At 38.2% G+C, this 22,687-nt stretch overlaps 2 protein-coding genes across 2 annotated transcripts in view; one reads left to right on the top strand and one right to left on the bottom strand.

Moving 5' to 3' along the window:
- Positions 1 to 22,687, bottom strand: part of dynlt2b (dynein light chain Tctex-type 2B) — a 47,235-nt gene that overhangs the window by 14,443 nt on the left and 10,105 nt on the right. The gene's annotated exons all lie outside the window — the stretch shown is intronic.
- Positions 4,697 to 11,428, top strand: nmur1a (neuromedin U receptor 1a). Its single transcript, XM_041792304.1, has 2 exons — positions 4,697 to 5,629; positions 11,049 to 11,428. The coding sequence occupies exons 1-2, from the start codon at positions 4,711 to 4,713 to the stop codon at positions 11,426 to 11,428; spliced, it is 1,299 nt and encodes a 432-aa protein (XP_041648238.1). The 5' UTR covers positions 4,697 to 4,710.

Here is a 22,687-nt window from a genome sequence, read left to right on the forward strand (position 1 = left end):
GTTTTTTTAAACAGTGACTCTCCTCTGAAGCTTTGACTGGTGGTCAAGTAGTCATGGGTCTTTAGCAGCCCCTCTCACTAGTCTACTTCTAGGCAGATTCACACGTGCCATATTCCTCCCATTTCTTGGATGTTCTTGGATGGTACTTTCAGAACATTTTCTCTGAGTTGTTTGGAGTGTTCCTTTGTCTTCATGATGAAACAGTAGCCAGCAATACTGATTAACCCCTCACTGGGTCTTCCAGACACATGTGTCTTATACTTCAATCACTTGAGACACATTCATTTTTGTGTAATTTTTTTCGTAAAAAAAAAAAAAAAAAAAAAAAAAAAATATATATATATAGATATATATATATATATATATATATATATATATATATATATTAGACCATGACCACCCAGACTTTTTCTCTGCACATATAGAGGCAAAAGTTATTATTTTTAAATAGAACGGAAAGTAACAGTGACCTGAAAAAAAATCCTTAAGTCACAATCATAGAGACAAAAATAAGTAATGACTGGTGCTGAGTGCTCTAACAAAAGGAATAACAGATCAATTGTATCAGCGCAGTGAGATGGATCAGAAAGTGTGCAGTGTTATTAAAGTGACTGAATTGATGGATATGTGGGCAGGTTGGCTTCTGTGAAAATGCACAATCTATGTACCACACTTGACTAGATAGAAACACAAGGAAGTAAAATTTACGGAAGCAAGGGAAATGGACTCTTAGTCCCACAAGGTATGACATTTTGAGTAATTATGGGAAAGAGTTTCATGTCAACACCACAAACACAATTGTTAAAGTAAACAACTGGTGTGTAATCTCTTATCATTTAGCACAACTGATAAGAGAGATTCTGAAAGAAATGTCCATTTAAATTTACCATGGTAATATTAAATTATACTGTAAATATTAAAGCTTAAAGAGATATTTTCACTGAAAGATCAGAGACACATGACATTGAGAGCCTTCATGAGGAAGATGTGATCTGTCATCCTTGCAGATGTAAAATCTACTTGTATACCACAGGACTAAACTATTTATCACAGAAGAGATCTATTTTTATATACGCATTATGTTTTTCCTGAAGTATACAGTGGGCACAAAATGTTTGCCTATATGGCATGTTTCTGATTTTTAGAACAACTTTGGAGTCCAAACATAATAAAATGTTATTTCTATTGTGTCTCATGAGTATGATGGGCATGTACTGAGTGTCATGGCAGACACAAGAGGCTATAGCATGAAATTCCTGGTGACAAAAGAAGTAATTTACAGCACAGTGGTGACTGCACTGAAGGGCCACATGGGAATGCTTCATGGTATGCTATTCATTGTAATGCAGTTGATGTGCTGCTGTGGTACACTGACAAAACGCCTCATTGTTTCCTGCTCACTTTCTGTGCAGATTGAAGGCTTTAGCCAGGCACACTAAATGCATCCTGATGAAAAGTATCTGCAGTCAATAAAAACATATCTGCATAGCATATATAGAAAAGTTATTGTTGTCTTTTCCTGCACATAATCAACAGTCATTTAAAACTAGCAGGGTAGCATTTTTCCATCTTTGCTGTTATCAATAACAGACAATGAAAATATTACAACACATGATAGGTTAACCCTACTATTGTTTCCGATCGGTTAGTTCATCAAACTATCCTAGAGCAGAAATACATTTTGAGCAGGCAAAGAGAAAGATGTGCGTGCTGGAACAGAGAAAAATCAGAGAGATGAAGTTTTCCAAACAAGCAGAAGCAGCCTGAAAGAGAGGAGAATCGTTTGAGCAAAAATTTGAGCAAGAAAACTAAAGATTTGAAAGAAAGCAGACATGTTGAGTACAAACAGAGGAAAACTAAGCACAAGGAGGCAGTTTTAAGCACAAATGTAGGTTTTAATGGAAATGTTGAAGAAATTTTATTGTCAATTGTTATTGCAGGGTGCCCTGAAAAAAGTTTGATATATTCTGGAAACAGACGGCAGAGCCCCCTCTCTCATTTCATTTTTTTTCTGTTCCAAGTTTTCTCCATTTGTGGATAATGTCTCTCACCATGGTTTGATGGAGTCCCAAAGCCTCAGAAATGGCTTTGTAACCCTGTTCAGACTGATAGTTGTCTATGACTTGTTTCTTATCTACCTTTCCCAGACCAATAGATGCTAATGACTTTGTTTTTCATCTGATCTTGAATTTCTTAAGATGGCGGCATGACAGGTTACTATGTTTTTGTAGCTCTTTTAGCCTACTTCACTTTGTCAGGCTCTATTTAAGTGAGTTCTTGATTCAACAGGTCTGGCAGCAATCAGGCCTGAGTGTGGCAGGTGAAATTGAACTCAGCTTTCTAAAAAAAAAATATTGGGGGAAATTACTTTTTCACATAGGGCCAGGTAGGTTTGGGTGGCTTTTTTCCCTTAAGTTAATGAAATCATCATTTAAAAATTTCATTTCTTACTTGGGTTATCTTCTGATGAGCTGAAGTGTGACAAATAAAATGTGTGATGCAATATAAAGAAAGAAATCAGGAAAAGGGCAAATAATTTTTACAGCACTGTATCAGAAGCATATTCAATCTTTAAAGTATGACATCAGAGAATGTAAGAGAGAAAGCACAAGAAAAACAGTGCCATACTATTGTTCAACTACAGAAATAAAAAAAAGAAGAAATAGATAAAATATTAGTGTACACTTGTTACCTGACAACTGCTCCCACCCAATACATTGTATAGTCAGCCATATAATTACAAACAAAAATGACAAACTGACCTTTTAAAGACATACAGCTGCTGCAGACCAAGCACATTCCTGCCACAACCATACAATAAGCATTATTTTCATGGTCATCTGCTGTAAACATACAGAATAATTACATCCCTAGAGACTGCATGAAACACAACGGCTAAAAAAAAAAAAAAAACACCAGGCATTCACATTCAAAACTAGACGTCTCAGGCAGATACATAGGTGTGCATTCATATCCTAGGCTACATTTATTGTGTGACTCAATGCTGTCAGTACAAAATGTACCATATGACTAACAGAAAATCTCTCCTGTGTGGTAGATCAGCGACCGTGTCATCTGTTATGTTTCATGGCACACAGGAACTGATGTGTTTAACTCGTTCATGGACAGAGCAATTCTTCATCCACAGACCTTAAAGGGTCCAGATAATACGTACAAAGAATACCCTCAGGGACCTTTTATGTGCCTTTTAGACAGCTCTGTTGTTCGAAAGGTTTGTCCCCTGTGTAGCAATTCCTTTCACTGTGTTACTGCTATTGAAACATTTCCTCTGATTTGAGAGTTTAAAGAGCCTTTAATTTTTTGTTTATAAGTCAGGTAAAATTGCCTGGTCTATAGGTCCGACTACATTTCTTAGTTGCTTTTGAAAATTGTTGATCCTGTCTGGGAGACGTGTGGGAAGCTTAAGACAGTGCTGACTTTGAACAATTAATTAAATTAATTTAATTTAAATTAATTAAATTAGAATTAATTTGGAGTATTGTTCCAAGTGAATCAGGCTAAAAAATAAAGAAAATGTATCTTTTCTACAGAAAAAGTCTCTAAAATCTCTAAGCTACACCTCAATCTTTGGTTGCTAATTGTTATCCAATGTTCTTGTTGCTAAACATGTTGCCTTACTGTGGTTCCAAGCCAAGAACACCCATAAAGGGGAGAACTTTCTGGGAGAGGTCAGAAAAATCATGGTCCATTGTAAAGTTAATTTGTGATAACCATATCCAATATTTAATCTGAATAAAAACTTTTTTTATCAAAGCAACAAAAAATTGATTTTATGTATCTATGCACTAGCACAATATAGCCTTTTTAAAATGTAAATGCCTTTTATTTAAAAAATGCAATAAAAATGGGCAGAAATTGATAACTCAAATCCAAAAGGAGGTCAAAATGGGTGGAAAGGGGTGAAAAGTGGTTAAAAAGTGGCAAAACTGGTTCAATGTGGCAAAAATGTGCAAAGATGGCCAGATGAAGTAGGGAAAAGAAATAAAGTGGCAAAAATATCTAAAAGTGGAACAAATGGGTTAAGTACAGCACACGGGAAATACTGAAAAATGAATTTTTTTATACAGAGGCAAATAATTTGGTCCTCAACTGTTCAGAAAATGGGCGCTTCTGCTATCCAGTGTCCTCAAGTCTCAAGTTTTATCACCATTATTTAATCAGCCTCCGTAGAGGTAATCAGCCATCAGCTTCACCATCAGTGTCCGGGAGTTGTGTCTTCCTGCTGTACAGGGCAGATGTCCTAGGATTACATGTTGGCCAGTAGAACATTAAAAACTTGTACCAAGATGTTTTTCCCCTAAAAAACATTGATTTGTCTTCCCTTATTAAACAGCAAAATAATCTGCATCATTGAAAAGGACTCCTTCTAGTATATATACATTTCTCTTATTGCAGGTCCCATTTATTTTCAGAAGTAGTGGCTGGCATTTCTAAAAATCTCTGTCATGGTAGTTTAGTAATTGGATTCTGTAATAGTAATTATTTTTGTGATTATTGAAGATTTATGCAAAGCTTTCAAACATTTCGAGACCTTTAATAAAAGTTAAAAAAAACAGGCTGAGGTGCGAGCTTCTTTGAAAGCTCATTTTCAGAGTGGCTAAGTAAAAGGCAAGGTTTGAAATGACATTTCAAGTTGATATCTTTTTCATCTTTTTTTCCACAGATAACCAGTCTGCCGCCGCTAGCAGGATGTCAGCTTACAACTGCTCATTCGATTTAATGGCCGAGACAGGCGAGTGGCTTTGTCCTCCAGGGGGAAAGTGTCCAAATCTGACCTCTGATGTGAACAGCAGCCGTACAGATCTGGTTGACACTTGTCTGACAATGGAGGAGTACTTGGAAAAATATCTGGGTCCCTGTCGATCGCCCGTGTTCCTCCCGGTCTTTCTCATCTACCTTGTCATCTTTGTGGTGGGTGTGGTGGGAAATGTGCTGACTTGCACCGTCATCGCTCGCAACAAAGTGATGTGGACACCAACAAACTACTACTTGTTCAGCCTGGCCGTGTCAGACCTGCTGGTGCTGCTGCTGGGCATGCCGTTAGAGCTGTACGAGCTGTGGCAGAACTACCCGTTCCTCCTGGGGAAGGGTGGCTGCTACTTTAAAACATTCCTGTTCGAGACCGTTTGCCTGGCATCCATCCTTAATGTGACGGCACTAAGTGTGGAGCGTTACATCGCTGTCATGCACCCACTTCGTGCAAAATATGTCGTAACACGCACCCATGCCAAGAGGGTCATCCTTATAGTGTGGAGTGTTTCAGTGTTGTGTGCTTTACCCAACACCAGTCTACATGGGATCACAGTGCTTCACGGTCACTCCACCGGCCCTGCTGGAAATACTGACTTTGAGATTGCTGACTCAGCTATCTGTACGCTTGTGAAACCACACTGGATGTATAAGCTGACCACCCAAGTGACCACTTTGTTGTTTTTCATCCTGCCCATGCTCACCATCACCGTCCTCTATATGCTCATTGGGCTGCAGCTGAAGCAGGAGAAGATGCGCCAAGCTCTGCAGGCTAAATCAGGCTTTGCACAAGACAGCTTCTGTAATGTTCGGTCACAGCAGCAGAAGGCGCGGCGTCGACAGGTCACGAAAATGTTGTGTGAGTATTTAACCCTCTAAGTTTTGCTTTTTCATTTTGTTAGGCCACATTCCTTCTACCCATGCTCATGCACTGAATCATACACCTGAAACTGTGATGATTTGCAAAGCTCATATCCACAAGGTCCTCAGAGAAATAACAGTTACTTCAAATTAAAAGACCAGAGACTCACAAAGAATACCCAATGAATCCCTGAGTGTAAGGCTGTCTTCCTTTGACTTTCTTAACTGTTTATCTGCCATTAAAGATTGTACAAGTCTTTTTCAATTCCTAATGACAAGTGAGCTTAACATCAATACTGCAAAAATGTTTGCATGCAATCAGTTTGACTCAAACACCACTTTAAAAATGTTTTTTAAACATTTTTGTCTGATTAAATCATAGCCAATGAAGCCAATGACCAAAATGTGGATAATTGTCTTCAAACTGGTCTAGGCATTCTGCATGCTCTGTTCTACTGCTGGGCTTTGATTTGGAGGTCACATAGAATAAACATTAAAAAAAAAAAAAAAAAAAAACGGAAGAAAAGCTGGGAGGAAACAAGACTACTAAGGTATCAATGTAGCAAGTGAAAAACAAAAAAATCAAAAATACACTTTCTGGAAATACTGGAATATTCGTGAAAAGTCCAATTTGCAGAGGTTCCTGAGCCTTTATTATCACACTCTGGTTCAGTACATACAACTGCAAACATGCAGAATCAGTGCCACCCTTCACAAGGAGGGTAAGCCACAGGTCACTGCTGAAAGGGCAAGCTATTGTCGGAGGCTGTATCAAAACATATTTATTAAACGTTGACTGGAAGGGAAGGGAAGGTGCACAAGCAACAGGGCAGACAGGTCCAGGATATGGGTTTCAAGTGTTGCGTTCTTAGTGTCAAGAGACTCCTGAACTACAGATAAGCATCTCACCTGGGCTAAGTAGAAAAAGAACTGGACCATTGCTCAGTGGCCCAAAGCCCTGTTTTTAGATGACACAAAACACTGAATTTCATTAAGAAATCAAGGTCCCAGAGTCTGAATAAGATCAGAGAGGCATAGAATCCCATGTGCTTGTAGTTTAATGTTAAGTTTTGACAGTTTGGGGTGTCATGTCATCTGCTGCTGTTGGTCCACTTTGCTTTATCAAGTCCAGAGTCAACACTGTCAGCCGTATACCAGGAGATTTTACAGCGCTTCATGCTTCCATCTGCTGAGATGCTTTACTGATTTCCTTTTCACCTGTCCAAAGTGAAGCCTTGGGTATTGACAAGAGGAAGATGAGAGACACCAGAATCAGCCATGCAGATGAGCTGAAGGCTGCTCTCAGAGCAACCTGGGCTTCATTACAAGACAAAAAGGCAACAAACTGATTGACGCCATGCCATGTCGAATAGATGCAGTAATTTCTGCAAAAGGAGTGCTAAACAATTACTCAGTGCATAAATGAGCATAATTTTCCAAAAGGTCAACAGTCATGTATTTCAAATCCTTTTTAAGACTGGGGTTTTGTGATATTGTGTGTGGATTTTGTATTTTTGAGTGATGTAGGCTGTAATCATCTAGAATAAAAGGAAAAAGTCTTAAAATATTTCACCATGTAATGATGAAGCAAGCATATATGGAAGTTTCACTTCTTGAATTTAATACCAGAAAAAAATGAACTTTTTCAAGATTTTCTAATTTTTTGAGAAGCACCTGTAAGGGAATGTAGCTAAGTTAATTTTAGCTCAATTTTCTGTAGCTCAAGCAAGCCACAGTTTGTGTTACTACTTCTAAAATGGGTTCTAGCTTTAGCATAATCTAACATAGCTGACATAGCTTTGTTTTATTAAGCTTAAGCTACGTAAGCTCTCTGGCTGCATTACCAGTGTTGCTAAATTAGCTTTGTTAGCTTTCGCTTTAGCTGAGTGAGCTGCATTAGTGTTTTCATGGAGGAAATCTGTTTTCTATTAGCAGACTGTTTACTTGGCTTTTTAAACATTTTGGTTTTGGTTGTACCTGGAAAATTAGATTTTCCAGGTAATGTTTTTGACTTTTAACTTTCAGCAATCTAACCTTTACCTTACCTTAACTCACCAGAAGTTTAATCTCATTTTTATTTTGGAAATTTTGGCCTGCATTTTCGCTCTCACAGATGTGGTGTCTCACTGTAATGGTCTTCAAGGGGGGTATCTGAGATCTGCTGTCTGCAGCCAGGCAGTCGTGGGAAGCTTTTAGGGCTTAATCTTTGCAGCTTAATCTTGGGCGATGGCAGCAATCAACAGTACCAAATACATTGCAGCACTCTGCAGTGACACTGGAGAAGGATAAATGCTCAAATGTGGTATATTGTTAACGGAGCACTGCCACTGCCAAGTCCCTAAAAGGTGTGCAGGTTTATCATTATTTAAAATGAATTAAATCTAACAAAATAATGAAAGTACTAAGTGAATTCACACATTTTTGGACGCAGTTTATGTTGAGTCACTACCAGCTGAGGGAGTCAAACATCAAGACATGGGCTGATGGGAAATGTAAAACAGCATTATTGATTGTTTAGCATGTGATGTTGCAGCTCCTCCAAAATAAGAGTCATACTTGAAAAGGAGGCATATCTCAACTCGCTGTGGGGGTCTGGCTGGATTCTTTCTTGATACTTATGTAAATACTGGGACAATGATATTAGTGAAGTAAAATGGTCTTATCAAGCAATGTGCGAGTAAACAAACCAACTACCTCTCTGGATAATAAAAAACTGTAATTGTTTTCACTCCCTGGTGAAAACTCCTTAATGTTACAAAACAGCCCTCCTTGATTAAGAGAGCTTGTGAAGTGAAGTCACAGTGGGTGTTGTTAACTGCAGAAGTTGAGTGGCAGTAAGCATGTACTGGTGACAGGAATACGTAAGTAAACAGTAAACAGCTGGGATTCAGCTGAAAAGTACTGACTTTTCAGGTATTTCTTGACAATATTCAGCATATGAATTATGAACTTATTTTTCCTTAGAAAGTTTTTTAAACATTTTAAACAAAAGATCACCCTTAAAGAAGTCCTCAAGTGTATTGTTTTGTAGGGCCACTGTGTGCTAAAGACAGCATCAAGCCCCTTTATACATAAGTCACAATACTTCATCACTTATATTACAAAATGAAGGAAAGAAAATTCTACCATCCAGCTAGCTCTGGATGAGGCCTGTGGTGAGAGATGACCTGGACATACAGAGAGCAAAGTTCAAATACCTGCTTGCTGGTTCATGGTTTTGTCAGGAAAAGGTGATGGTGAAGAATTTTGATATTTGAAACATTTCTCGTCATTTTGTAGGAAACAATTATAATTTGCTGGTTTTCTTTTGTTGCTTTTTTTCATCATTATCTTTTAGCAAGCAGTGATTTCTTTAAGACAATTTGAAAATATAAGGGAACGACAATGTGTAAGGTTTTTTCTACAACTCAAAAAATGAATTAAAACTAAGTGCATATCAAATAATTATGTGTAAACCTGGCCTAAATATAAAGTAAAATAAAATAAGAACAAAGCCTTGCATGTGTTATCTCTGTTTTACCTTTGATAAAAGAACAAATGTAGTTGCTGCTGATTCATCCATTAGTGTCATTGAGAACAGAAAATTAAATGTGTGAGAAATGAATATTTTGCATACATTTTCTATATGAACTCTCTCTGGTATGCTGATTACACTGTAATTCAGGAGGCATTACACCCCCCACCCAAGTCCCAACACATTATACAGTAGCTTTTTGAACATGAACATGTACTGATCTGACAATAAAAGGTGACTCCAATCATGCAGATAATATTAAACAGTTTCTCCTACGGTGGCTGAGAAGGGCAAATGGCCTGCAACAGCCAGACACATTCCAAATGAAATAAGACGGCTGCAATAAGAGGACATGCTTCAACTTCTTGAAAAGTCTGAACCAACTTCAAACAGGTAAACATGATGCAAAAAAAAATTCATGAACAACAAACACGCTCCAAACATAAAAACTATTCCAAACTCGAAACGTGCCTCAAAACCAGAAACTTCAAAAACCTCCCAGCCTGTAGGGGGCTCTCTAGCAGGGTGTTAGGCACTAAAACTTAGGTTAGAAATGGATCATGGACTGTTGGCAGCTGAGGGGAAATTAACAAGAAGAATTCCTGCTTTTTTTATTAAATATGTAGCTTGTCTTACAAATTAGCTTAAACTGCATTTAACAGTTTGTGACAGGAAAATATGAGAAATAACCAAAATAATGAAAAAATGAAAGGCTAAGAAAATTATTAATATTGATAAGCTATTATTCTGAAATATTTGAGAAATTCATTCTCATCTAACACTTAATAATGGATATATACAACAAAATAGCTGATGTCTTCACTAGGAAAAAAGATAAATACTTTTTAAATTCATGATTAAACTTTAGATGCATGCACGATTAGGCATGTACCAATCCTCTGGCTGTTCCTCGTTTAAACTGAAACCAGCTTTCAGGCTGTAAAGGACACTTTAATATGCATGCCCAGGTATTGCTATGATAAATGCAACATGGATGAAGCTGTGGAATTCAGGCAGCAGTCTCTCTCCACCAAAAAACGTGGTTAATCACAGTTAATTTATGATTTAACACTAACACTTTGTCACATAGGGGCAGGTAGGTTTGGGTGGCTTTATTTCCCTTAATAAATAAAAAAAAACAACAATTTAAAGACTGCATAACCTGGGTTATCTTTGTCTAATATTGAAACTTGTTTGAAGATATGAAACATTTAAGTGAGACAAATGTGCCAAAACAAATCAGAGAGGAGGGAAATACTTTTTCACAGTGCTTAATAAATAACACACATTTCAAAAGAACTGTAAATTTGTGTCTATCATGACAATAAAGCATGGTATTTTATCTGATTGATAAAATATAGAAACAAAAAAAATGCTAGTCTATTTTTTATATAGCAAATATAAAATAAATATAGGCAGCTAAAAGTTCATGCTACTTAACATCTTTAAAAACCAAAGTTTCTCACAATGATGGTCAGAGGTTTACAAAAATGTTAAATGATAAAGCCATATCTAAACTTAACACCATCAGATTCACGTTACAAAGCCAGTCCACACTGAGCTGAAAACGTGCGTATGTCTGCTCAGACTTGAGCATGGTACGCTCATGTACACATTGATGAATTCTGATCTCAAAGTGACTGTTCACCCAAATTTCTGCCTTACACACGATTGATGAGAGCCAGAAGCTTTATGGGTAAATTGTCCTTTTAAGTGCAGATCTATACGTTTAAGTTCTTTTGTACAGGACAGAATTCTTCTGTCAGTGACTCACAGCTCCAAAAGGAAGAACTTAATTGAGAGCAGAGAGAGAGCATGTTGGCAACATTTATCAATGTACTGCTGTTAAATTGCCCGTAAACCTCACCTATGTCCTATTAACTTTCTCCTGCTGTTCTCCCAGTTGTCTTGGTGGTGGTTTTTGGAATCTGCTGGGCACCATTTCACACTGACCGCCTCATGTGGAGTTTCATCAGCGACTGGACCGACAACCACTTAGAAATCTTCGAGTATGTTCACATCATCTCAGGGGTGTTTTTCTATCTCAGCTCAGCAGTCAACCCCATCCTCTATAACCTCATGTCTACACGCTTCAGAGAAATGTTCAAGGAGGTCATGTGTCACCGGCAACATCATCATACCCCCAGGAAACACTCGCTCAGTGTCACACGGGTGACACTCCGCAGCACCCTAAGTGATGCCCCACATAACAACGGTGCGGCTGTTGTTGAAGCTGAGGCAGAAGATGGAGAGGTCAGGATAAAAGATGAGTCCAGCTTTTAAAGAAAAAAAAAAACAAAAAAACAAATACAAAGCTTTTTTTAAGAGGGGACATGTTTTCATAGGATGGTGTGGAGACCTGGGACACTTCAACCATTATACTACTTTGAACAGGTGCATTAGCAAAAACAAAACAAAGAACAGAAAGACTGCAGATAAGCAGGTACACTATTCTGCTGAAGCTGTCAGGCTACAAATAGGTGTGACCACATAACAAGACTGAACTCAAACCAGAATGTCATCTTTTTGCTTTAACTACATTGATTGTTCCATGTATGACTTTTTAAAGCACTTTATTCAAGTTAGGAAAGTAGTTTCATATGCTGACAATGCTGCTTACAAATGATGGTGTATTGTAGTTTAAGTGACATGGGTTGACCAATAGATACTAAAGTTGGTCCTAATTTTAAAAAAAAGTTAGAATTTTGAAACTGCTGGTTTTGTGTGGTAAGTGTACAGGAATAATAAAATAAAACTAAATTTGGGGATTTGAGAGAGACAAAAATCTCATTGTGTTAAAGGGTAACAACTGCTTAAAAATGTTGTTTATAGGCTGAGATATAGTTGTGGAAAAGTGTGTTTATTTTTCATTTATTCTGCTTGACTGTTTGACTTGTATTGTCAGTGATGTTGGGAGAAAACTACACTTCATGTACAGCAGTTATTTATGTAAAATCATTTGTACTGAAAAAATTCTGTGTTGATACACACTGTATAAGAATTATGTTTAGCCCTGTTTACAGCTTACAGCAGTGTTTGTATGTTGAAGTTCAGCTAAATGTTTTTAAGCTTTTTTACTGTTCCAAATGTACCTTGTACTAAAATGTTGCCATTACTATGGAAAATTACTGACAATTAAATATTATAAAACCACCCGCTGTATCCTTACTTGCATGTGCTAAATATAGCTGTTGTCATTGTCTTGATCTGTTTACAAGACTGTAGGGAAACATGTTGGCATCTTTCAAAGAGTAGTATTACCACATCCTCCATAATGTCTGGAAAGATCAGGGTAAATTTTTTGTGTCATTGGTCTTTTCCTGCAATTTCCACATCGTGTATCTGCAGCATTCTATCCACACCACACACTCAGAAGCAAATTGCTAATTACATTCCTTTCCAGTCAGGTTTTGGGTTTCCACAGAACACACCATGGTCCATCACTGGTGCATGGCAGAGGATTTGAAAAATATTGGAGTGTGATTGGATGAACATTCTGTCACTTCTTTACAGGCCAATCAGAGCAACAAAACGTGACGTAGCTGTGACCGAGGTGTGCGTGCGCAGCTACTGAGAAACAACACGAACCATGGCGACTATAGACATGTAGGTACACAACTTATGTCGTTTTTGAAAAGAAAACAACTCCTGTTTTTTTGGTATTCTTTTAACGAAGAAAGTTTGTCAAGTTCTGATAAAACTGGCGCTTTAGCAGCATCCACTCTAAGCTCTTTCACCATAATTGCACCGGCCTTTTGTTGCTGCTTGCGTACGTCATGACTCCGCCGTGCCTGAAAGTACTGCCCCTCATCGCTGATTTGTCCTGTCACTGTCTAACCAGGCCCAAACAGCTCAGACAGGAGCTTTGCAAAACGGATTCGCCAGTGAGAAACAAGGAAACGGGCATATCCATCTGCTTTGCAAGGTTAACACAAAGCAGGAGCAACTTTAGAATCAGGACTTTACAGGTGCTCAGCTCCTAAAGACATATTGACATGCAAAAAATATTATGTCCATGCATACTGCATTCGTGCCATCATCATAATCGTAATAGTTACCATTATGATGTACAGGTGATGTTCAATCACTGATGTTTCGGGAGGCGGTGGCCCAATGGGGATGTCTTCCAACCACTCCCGACAGCTGACCTGAAGTGTTACACCCAACACAACATCCTTCCTCTGCAGCCACAACTAAAAGCTTGATTTCTGTGCCTCTTCTGGCAGCCCTTGATGGCCTTCTGTAGCTTTGCCCCAGACATGCTGACGCAGAAGTTGAAAGATTTCTCAAGGAAACCCCTGCAAGCTCTACTGGATGGACTGATGCCAGCTTACCTGCACTCTGCTGCTAGCTTGGTTTTCTCTGGAGTATAATGAAGATCACCTTCATTGCAGCTGTGGACCACATCACAACATCTGGCCTGAGCACCATCTGTGTGATCTCTTTGGGGAAAGCAATCCACTTGCCCAGGTTGACCAGCATCTCCCATGCCTTTCTAGGGGTAAGCGTAGCGATGTCTTCACTGTTGCTGGCTTCTGACACTTTCATCCTGGCTTGACAAGCCGACAGGCTGTCATTGGTTTGTTGGAGTTGTTGGCTGTGAACCTGCAGTTCTCTAGTTGCTCAGCCAACTTCTGTAGTTTGCCTGCATCCGACGCACCCCTGTGACAATGCAACCTTGCACACTGAAGGCCTGCATTGGTTTTGCTGCACAATAGGCACTTGTCCTTTTAAACAAAACTGCTGCAGACGGACCTCTGTGGACAAAGGTCAAGTGAAAATAGCAGGTTATGCTGGTTCTAAGTTAGTTTCAATTAAACAAACTAAGAAAAGTGTTAAAGCTAAAAGGACTGTAAGCTTGAAACCTATTGGCTTTAAAATATTCAACAATGCACAAAATTAGGTGAACTGCATTTGAGTCCATTTGAAAAAGATTTTAAATCCCGATCAATTGCTAAAGAAACCTTATTGCCAACCCAATAAGGTTTCCAGTGTAATAGAATTGATGTATGAAATGACAAGACATAAATCAGCATGAAAGAAGCTAATGGTCACTACTGATTTGACATGTATTCTAACTTTAAAATGTGACCCATGTTCCTACATGGAGGAGTCAGGATTATCAATATACTGCAGCCAGTGAGCAAGGGAGGGCTTCATTTCTTTTCTTCACTCCCAGGCATCTGTTGTACTGTCCTTTTTTATGTACAGCTTATGGGTGTGATATAATTCCTGGACCTTATGGACTGAGTGGAGCTTGGAAAAGGAGTTTATAATGAGCAGATGGACAAGAAAAGTCAACTACTGTATTTATATGGGAATGTGCAAGTTAGTTAAACCTAATGCTCATTTGCTGGTTGTTGGCATTTACAGTTCTCTGTCCTGTCTTAACAGGGAACTCTGAGGGTATGATGTGATTCAGTAAAGACAGAAGCTACAGATATAGCAATGATGTGAACATACACAATAGTGTTGATAAAAATGTTTATAACTTCTCATCTTTCTTACTGTACTATAAGCACATGTAAGTCCTTAGACATAATGTGGTACGCGTGTCTCTTCTCATAAATATTTGAGTGAGGGCTGCGCACCCCTCCAGGAGAAAAGACGGTACATGAGGGACATCTGAGTGGCAAAATATCCCACTTGGCACATGAATAATGGGCATACATGACAAGAGGCTGCAGCTCTGTATGATTGCCTTGTCAGGCTTTAAATTGCACCTTTCATGCTAAACGAGGGTTGAGACTCTTCTCAATCAAAATCCTGAGGAAAGGAAATCAACCCTTGTGAGACTGACTTGAATTGGCCTCTTATAATACCAACCTTGATGATAAAAGAAATTCTGAATGGTCTCTAGTCTGTTATTCACGCCATGCAAAACACTTGATGTAAGTACTATCTGAATTAGCCACAGCACCCAGCCCATCCGCCAAGGCTTTTGCAAACAACACAGACAATGAACTGACAAAGAGAGACTGCAACAGAAAATAAATACAAAGAGACAGGGATCACAACAAAGACAAATTGACACATTTAACACTAGAAGTTAAAACTAAGGAAAGAAATACACAAGGAAAACACTGGTAGTGGCTGATGGCCTGGTGGTTAGGTAGCGCTCCATGTACATGAGTGGCCAGGGTTCAAGTCTAGCCTGCAGCTCCATTCCCATATTTCTCTCCTCTATTTAAAATGTATCTTAAAAAACACTGCGATAGCAATGTCATAAAGGGCATTTTTCAATAAACCCCTTTGGAATCCAGGTAAATTAGTCAAAAATGCCTTTTAAGGCATGCCCAAACTAAATTGGATGCTGTGTTTGAACAATTTGGAGTACTTTGAAAGTTACCACTCTAAAGTTTATTTGAGGAAAAAAATACTTGAAAAACAAAGTACAACCTTTTTTGCAAGAGAAAGACCAGACTAAAACTAGCTAAAAATAGATCTTTGATGACTTAAACTCTGATGAAAATTTAGTTTAGTTTTTGTCAAGATAACTAAAATGAGACTAAAATGAAATTCTGTTTTTTAGACATTCAAAATAAATGTTATTTCTCTGCTGAGGGTAAATCTGTACACAACAAGGCATGTCTGTAGTTCTGCCTCTCAGCTTAAAGCAAGTCACATAGAACCCACTTACATGATTTGGTACCAGATTAAAGAAAGAGAATTAGGCATTAAGCAAAGACTAAAAAGAAAGGATCTTTAATCGACTTAAACTGGACTAAAATTATTTCAAGTTTTTGTCAACTAAAACTAGACTAATACTTTAAAGGGTAGAAAAGACTAAAATGTGACTAAAACTAAAATGAATTTAATCTAAAGAATAAAACTAAGTCTAAACTTTAAAATAGCTGCCAAAATTATCATTGGACAGGCTGGGAGATATTAGCAGGAACACTCAAGTGCCTGAGGCCTTACCTTGCTCAGGTTCAAAGTTGATAACAATAGAACAGAAAATGAGTTTTTAACACCTGTTTTTCGGAGGAAAAGTCAGGTGTTTCTAAACTGGAGACTCCCAAAAGGACCCTTGGTAACCAAAGCAAGTATGGTCACATACCTATGAGAAAAAAGGTGGCTGCTCCTGAATGCTTCAACACACTGGTGGGCTCTATTGAAAAGTGGACACTAAAGGCTGACTCAGTCTGTCGGATTTCAGCCAGACTTTGGCCTGACTGCAATGTGTCACAGCTCATCATCCAACCTCAGGCCAGATTAAGAGCATCTAAAACAACAAACGTTTTTGTAGTGTGACATAAATGGCAATGCATCCAAGACACTCCACGACCATGACTAAACAAAACTAGTATGTCAGAATCTTTCTTGCATTATTGCCTAGTTTGATACCCTGACCTGAAGTCAACGATAGGGGAGCATTTGCTTTATCTTTTTATTATTAACAAGAGTGACATTAAACAAGTTCCCACTTCTCCCCCCAGGGTTTTATTCGTACAGGGGTTTTCTTGGCATCTTATCACATTCATGCCTCAATTTCTCCGTATCTGAAGTAGAGCCAGTCCATATTGTCCTCCTCTTGACACATTGGGACGAGTCCATAACTGTTTCTTGTTTGTTTTTGTTCTTTTCAGAGCAAAAGAACACTACAACCACACTCAGTGCCTCTGTTGTAGCTATGATTCACTCTCTTTGACCTGCCTCCCTGACATAATATGAACTTGCACACAGTCGCACACACAGTGGTGAAGTCAGCGTATGATGAGCAGCCGGGATCACACTTGTGACCTAACTTAAACCTAAACAAGCCCATGGAAGTGCTTTTCTCTCTGTGTAAACACCGAGCTAAGAACAAAAAAACCAGAGGGAATTTGACTTCACTCTAAATTAGGAGGTCATTACATGGTGATTTCTTAGCTATGTATAACTGATATCTGCTTTATATGTTTAAAATGTTGCATATTACTCCTTTAAAACACATTATTTTATTGATAGCTTTAATAAAGTACAACTGTGCCACCAAAGAAACAAAGCTGGGAACATAGCTGTGAATTAAAGCTAATTTCCCAGTAGCTACCAAACCAGAATCAACACAGTTCTGCTCTTCTACATTATTCGCACATTGATTGTCATGAACCATATTTTGGTATATAGTTGGTGTCACTCTGCTTACTAGGCGTATTTTATATAGTTTTCAGTTCTTTTTCAGATATCATTGCATTTACACGGCTGGGGCTCAGGTGGTAGAGGGGAGTTGTGTATTCATTTCAAGAACCCAAGTCTGGATATCATAATTTCCCTGTAGGATGGCCTAAATTCATATTTGCTTCTGAAGACCCAGCTATTATGGCATGTTTGTGTGTGGATGGGTTGAACGGCATGCCATATAAATTGCAGTGAGTGGTTGGATGACACTTTATAACGGCAGACCATTTTCCACGCCTGTCATCCTGTCATTCAAACAAATCATTGCATTCACATCACAGCCTTGTCTTTCAGATGTCCAAGTATTTATCTGAAAGCAGTCATCCCTCATCTGTTGACTTTACTTCAGCAAAATCATCTGCCCTCCAGGAAATCTCTCTGTTCTTGCTCTTCATGAGTCTATATTGGTTTTGATCAGTCTTTGTGTTTGTACATCTCATAACTTCATATGCATACAATTGCTCTCATTTTAGTAAAACAGCACACATAAGCATGCAAAATGAAAATGAGAGGTTCAGCTCTGAATGGCTGGTATATTATGCAAATCCAAATTTGCATATCGTTCAAAAGGTTCTCAAATTCTTACTATGAGTAGCATATTCACGGTTCACTTAAGAGGAGGAATAGTAATTGTTAAACTATATGAATCAGGCTTACATAAAAGACAAAATGTTGTTCAGGCTTGCCAGAAATGATGCAAAAAAAAGAAGTTTTTTTGTAGAAGTCAACATTTTTGGCTTTTTAAACTTGGAAATTTCACATTTTTTCTTGTAAATTACTAATTTCTTAAAATCTGAAATTCTGAGTTTGTTTTCCCCCAAATTCTGACCCTATTGCTATTTTTATACTCTGTCATACATCATCTAATCATGATTTCTAAAAAATACGTGCATTTTTCTTTTCTTTTTTTTTAAGGATTTATTTTTGGGCATTTTTGTGCCTTTATCAGATAGAGGAGGACAGTGGATAGAGTTGGAAACAGGGTCAAGAGTGGGGGGAGAGACATGCGGTAAAGGGCCTCAGGCCAGATTCGAACCTGGGCTGCCCGCGTACATGGGGAGTGCCTTAAATCACTAGGCCACCTGCTCCCTGTGCATTTCTAATTTTGACGTTAGAGTAGACAGGGTCTGCTTTTCGTGTGTTTTTCTGTGCCCCCTGCTTCCACTAACAGCTGGTGTTTAATATATCTGTCCCTGCCCATTAATGCTCATAGACATTCCCCCAGGTTACAGCTGACAGTAGCATTGAACTCATAATGCTGACAAAAAATATCGTACTAACATTACAGGTTTGTAAACATCACTAAAGTTCTGGCAAGGACTTTGCTGTTTATCTAAATTTTGATAGTACCACAGTGTAGATAAGGTAACGTGATCCCAAACATCCAGTTTTTCAAATTAATATCTCAGTTTTTCTACAGTTATCATGGGATCTAAATGCTGAAGAGATGAAGAATGAAAATGCTGGTGCTGAAGCTCCACATGGTGGTCAATGGTAGCCACTGTCCTAAGCCCTTTCCTTCCTTCAGCCCTTCATGCAGGCCACATAACTGAAAATTAGAAATGCACTGTATCAGACACCATTATTTCACTTCAAACGTGTGCTTTAAATGAAACCTCAAGACTTATGTGCTGTTTATATGACTTAAACAGCACCAGATGCTTCAAAGTCTTGAAACAGCTGGTCTGATGCGTGTCTGCAAATCTTGGAGCAACACTAAGCCCCACTGAAATATCTTTACTCTAAATCACAGCTAGCAATCATCTCTGTACTAGCTCTCCCCAGTGGCAGATTGAAGACTGGGTAATAAGGTATCAGGAATGCACAAGCACAGCTCTCAGCAGAGTCCATCTGTAGATTGAACACTGAGACACACTAACTTCACTCAAATCCATCTGGAACAGCACAGACTGAAGCTTAACTCTGCAGTGAAACTATGTTTTCAAGAACACCAGTAGAAGAAGAAAACAAACACCAGGTGAAATTGTCATGTCAATATGTAGTCTACTATAGTGGCACTTATCAGCAGGTGAAAATGGGAAAAAGGCGGGGGGGGGGGGGAGTAAAGCAAATGTATCACAGTACAGTTTGGGGCATGATGGACACATGATGGTCTGATTTTAAGTGTTAAATTCAATATTTTATGATAAGGTTAAGAGTTTTCCTGCAAAAACAGTCTGTGTATTGGATTGTTAAAGTATGCCATTTATCAGATATCAAAAATACGCTACATAACTGAATTATGACTAACAGTGGGATTATATTCCCCCTGGGTTTGTTGTTCTCAGCACTGTATTTACAGAGATGGGGAAGTGCCTCCCTCGGTTTATGTAGAGGCTCAGATGGTCCATACAGGATCTTTATTAAGTATTCACCCCCTTGGATGTTTTACCATTTAATGGTTTAATAAACCAATCAACTTCTACAAAGTAATGCCAATAAAATAAAAATATGTAATCTAAAATAAGTGCCTGCACAAATATTCACACCCATCAAGTCAGTATTTAGTAGATGAACCTTTGGCTGCAATCACAGCTCTGAGTCTGTGTGGATAGGTCTCTATTAAGCTTGCATATCTGGACCTTTCAATTTTACTCCATTCTTCTTTGCAAAACAGCTCAAGCTCTGTCAGTTTGCACAGGGATCAGCCATGAACTGCCCTCTTCAAGTCCAGCCACAAATTCTCTGTTGGATTGTTATCTTGTTGTCTTTAAACCATTTCTGTGTAGCTTTTGCTGTTTGCTTTGAGTCATTGTCTTGCTGGAAAAATTATGGCTTCTCCCAAGCCACAGTTCTCTTGCAGACCGAATAAGATTGTCCACCAGGAAAGTTCATATTTTGCTGGATTTATTTTACCCTCAACCTTTACAATGCTTTCAGGGTGTGCTGCCAAGAAGCATCCCCATGGCATGATGCTGCCTTCACTGTGCTTCACAGTGGGGATGGTGTGTTTGTGGTGATGTGCAATGTTTGATGTCTGCTATAGCATCTTGTCTGATGGCAAAAAAAGTACCATTTTGGTCTCATCACACTGAAGAACTTTCTTCCACTTGACCTTCACATCTCCCACATGGCTTTTGGCGAACTCTAGCCAATAGTTGATATGCATTTACTTCAACCGTGGCAGATTTACACGTGCCATATTCCTTCCATTTCTTGATGATGGATTTAACTGAACTCCGAGGGATGTTCAAAGCCTTGGAAATTCTTCTGTATCGATCCCTTGACCTATACTCTTCAATAACCTTTTCTCTGAGTTACTTGGAGTGTTCCTTTGTCTTCATTGTGTTACTGTAGCCAGGAATACTGATTAACTGGTGACTGGACCATCCAGAAAGAGGTGTCTTTATACTACAATTACTTGAGACACATTCACTGCAATCAGGTGATCCCCATTTCACTCATTATGAGACTACTAGCACCGATTGGCTGGACCCCTTATGAACTAGGTCATTCACTTTAAAGGGGGTGAATTTTATGCTATGAATTATTTCACATTACATATTTTTATTTCACTGACATTGTGTGTGTTTATGAGAATGTTTATTGGCAAAATGACAGAGATTTGTTTCAAGGGTGCAATTCAAGGAGAACATAAGGACTTTAAGAATGTGTCTGATATCACTTGGTACTGAGTCATAAGATGCTGCTATAGAAACCAAATACCGTCAAAATGGACTCAAAGGTAAAGATGTTTCCTCAGTAGAGTTAAATCACTCTCTGCAACAATGCTTCCTCCTCACATAAGGTTCTGACAGAAAATTACATGAATTAGAGTTTAAGGTTATCTTCAGAGTGGTCTTAGAATCATTGAAATGGTTGCAAAATTAGCCTTGTTGGAAAAAGAACAGAATAAAAATGTCTAATCAATTCCATAAAAGTGAATTATTAACTCACTTACTAGGTCTAAATTTGAAGCAGGTGGATTTTGCCAAATAGCAGCAGCAGCAAATGCAAAGCGCAGTCACAATTAACAATTTTTCACTGAGGCTAGTTATGTACCAGTCTAGAAACTAAAAACACTTTAGAAATGATAAAGAATTGCATGAAGTACAATAATACAGAAAATGTTCCAAACTGCCATGTGCAATATCAGTGAAATGCTGCACCTTTGTCATTGAAAGATTTAACTGACAAAACTAAACACTTTTCTGTCGAACTCTTTTTGTGTTGATTTTGGCGCCCCCTGTGGTCAAGCAGTCATATCATACAGATTTTGTCTTGTATGCCTAATAAGTTTTTGTTTGTTTGTTTTTTTCCATAAAATCTCATTATGTTGTTTCATTTTCTGAGAATATTGGTTGTGACAAATGTAAAAACAAGGCTGCATGCTGTTAATCTTCTTGTCTGACATCCATCACACAGCAGTATTTGCTAGCATTAATGATATAATAATTGAAATACTAATTTCTACTAATACTAATAAAAGAGGACTGCTTAGGGGACCCTAAGCAGTCCCAATGACCAGTCATGTCAGGCCAGATGATCCATGAGGGACAGAGAGAAAGAGCTACAGCTGAAGGAGAGACTTCAGTCTCAACAGGTTAAAGTCAGAAAACATCTCAGCAACTCTCTCTCATCAGTCTCATCCACAGTGACTGACACTGCACCTGCTGAGAGTCACATGTGATTTTCATAAGATTTTCAAGATGTTAACCTATTTTCTTAAAACAGAATGACCCTTTTATTGGTGATGTTAATGATGTGGATGGGCACACTGACTAAACCATTTAATAAGTACTGACAGACTTCATAGCTAAAACACAATGTGCACAAACATCAAGAAACCAGAGAATAAAGTAGAAGAAACTGAAGCAATTTTAATGTAAAATAGTTGAATAATTGTAAAAAGACACATTAAAATGGGTAAATGTGGCAAAAATAAGCAAAAAGTGGCAAGAAATTGGCTTGTAGTGTCAAAAATTGGTGGTAAAAATTGTTAAAAGCAGTTAAAAAGTGGCAAAAAAGGGTTGAAGGTGACAATACGGGCAGGAAAAAAGTAGTAAAAAAAAGTGATTTTAAAAAAGTGGCAAAAATAGGTTAAAATAGGCAACAGGGATAAAGCAGAAAATACGTGTTAATGGAAAAAACTGGCAAAAATTGGTGGTTAAAATGGTGAAAAGCTGTTAAAAAGTGGTCAAAATGGCTTAAAGTGGCAAATATTTGCTAAAGTTGGCAGAAAAATTGTGTGAAAAATGGTAAAAAAAAAAAAAGTGGGGAGGAACAGTGAAAGGTGGCAAAAAATAGGTTTAAAGAGGCAAAAAGGGATAAAGCAGCAAATATTGGTAAAAAGGAAAAAGTGGCAAAAATGGGCATTAAAATGGTGTAAATTAGTTTAAAAAAAAAAGTGTGCCAAAAGTGGGCTAAAAGTGGCAAAAATAG

The sequence above is a fragment of the Cheilinus undulatus genome, linkage group 7 (assembly GCF_018320785.1).
Source record: "Cheilinus undulatus linkage group 7, ASM1832078v1, whole genome shotgun sequence".
NCBI classification, from domain to species: Eukaryota; Metazoa; Chordata; class Actinopteri; order Labriformes; family Labridae; genus Cheilinus; species Cheilinus undulatus.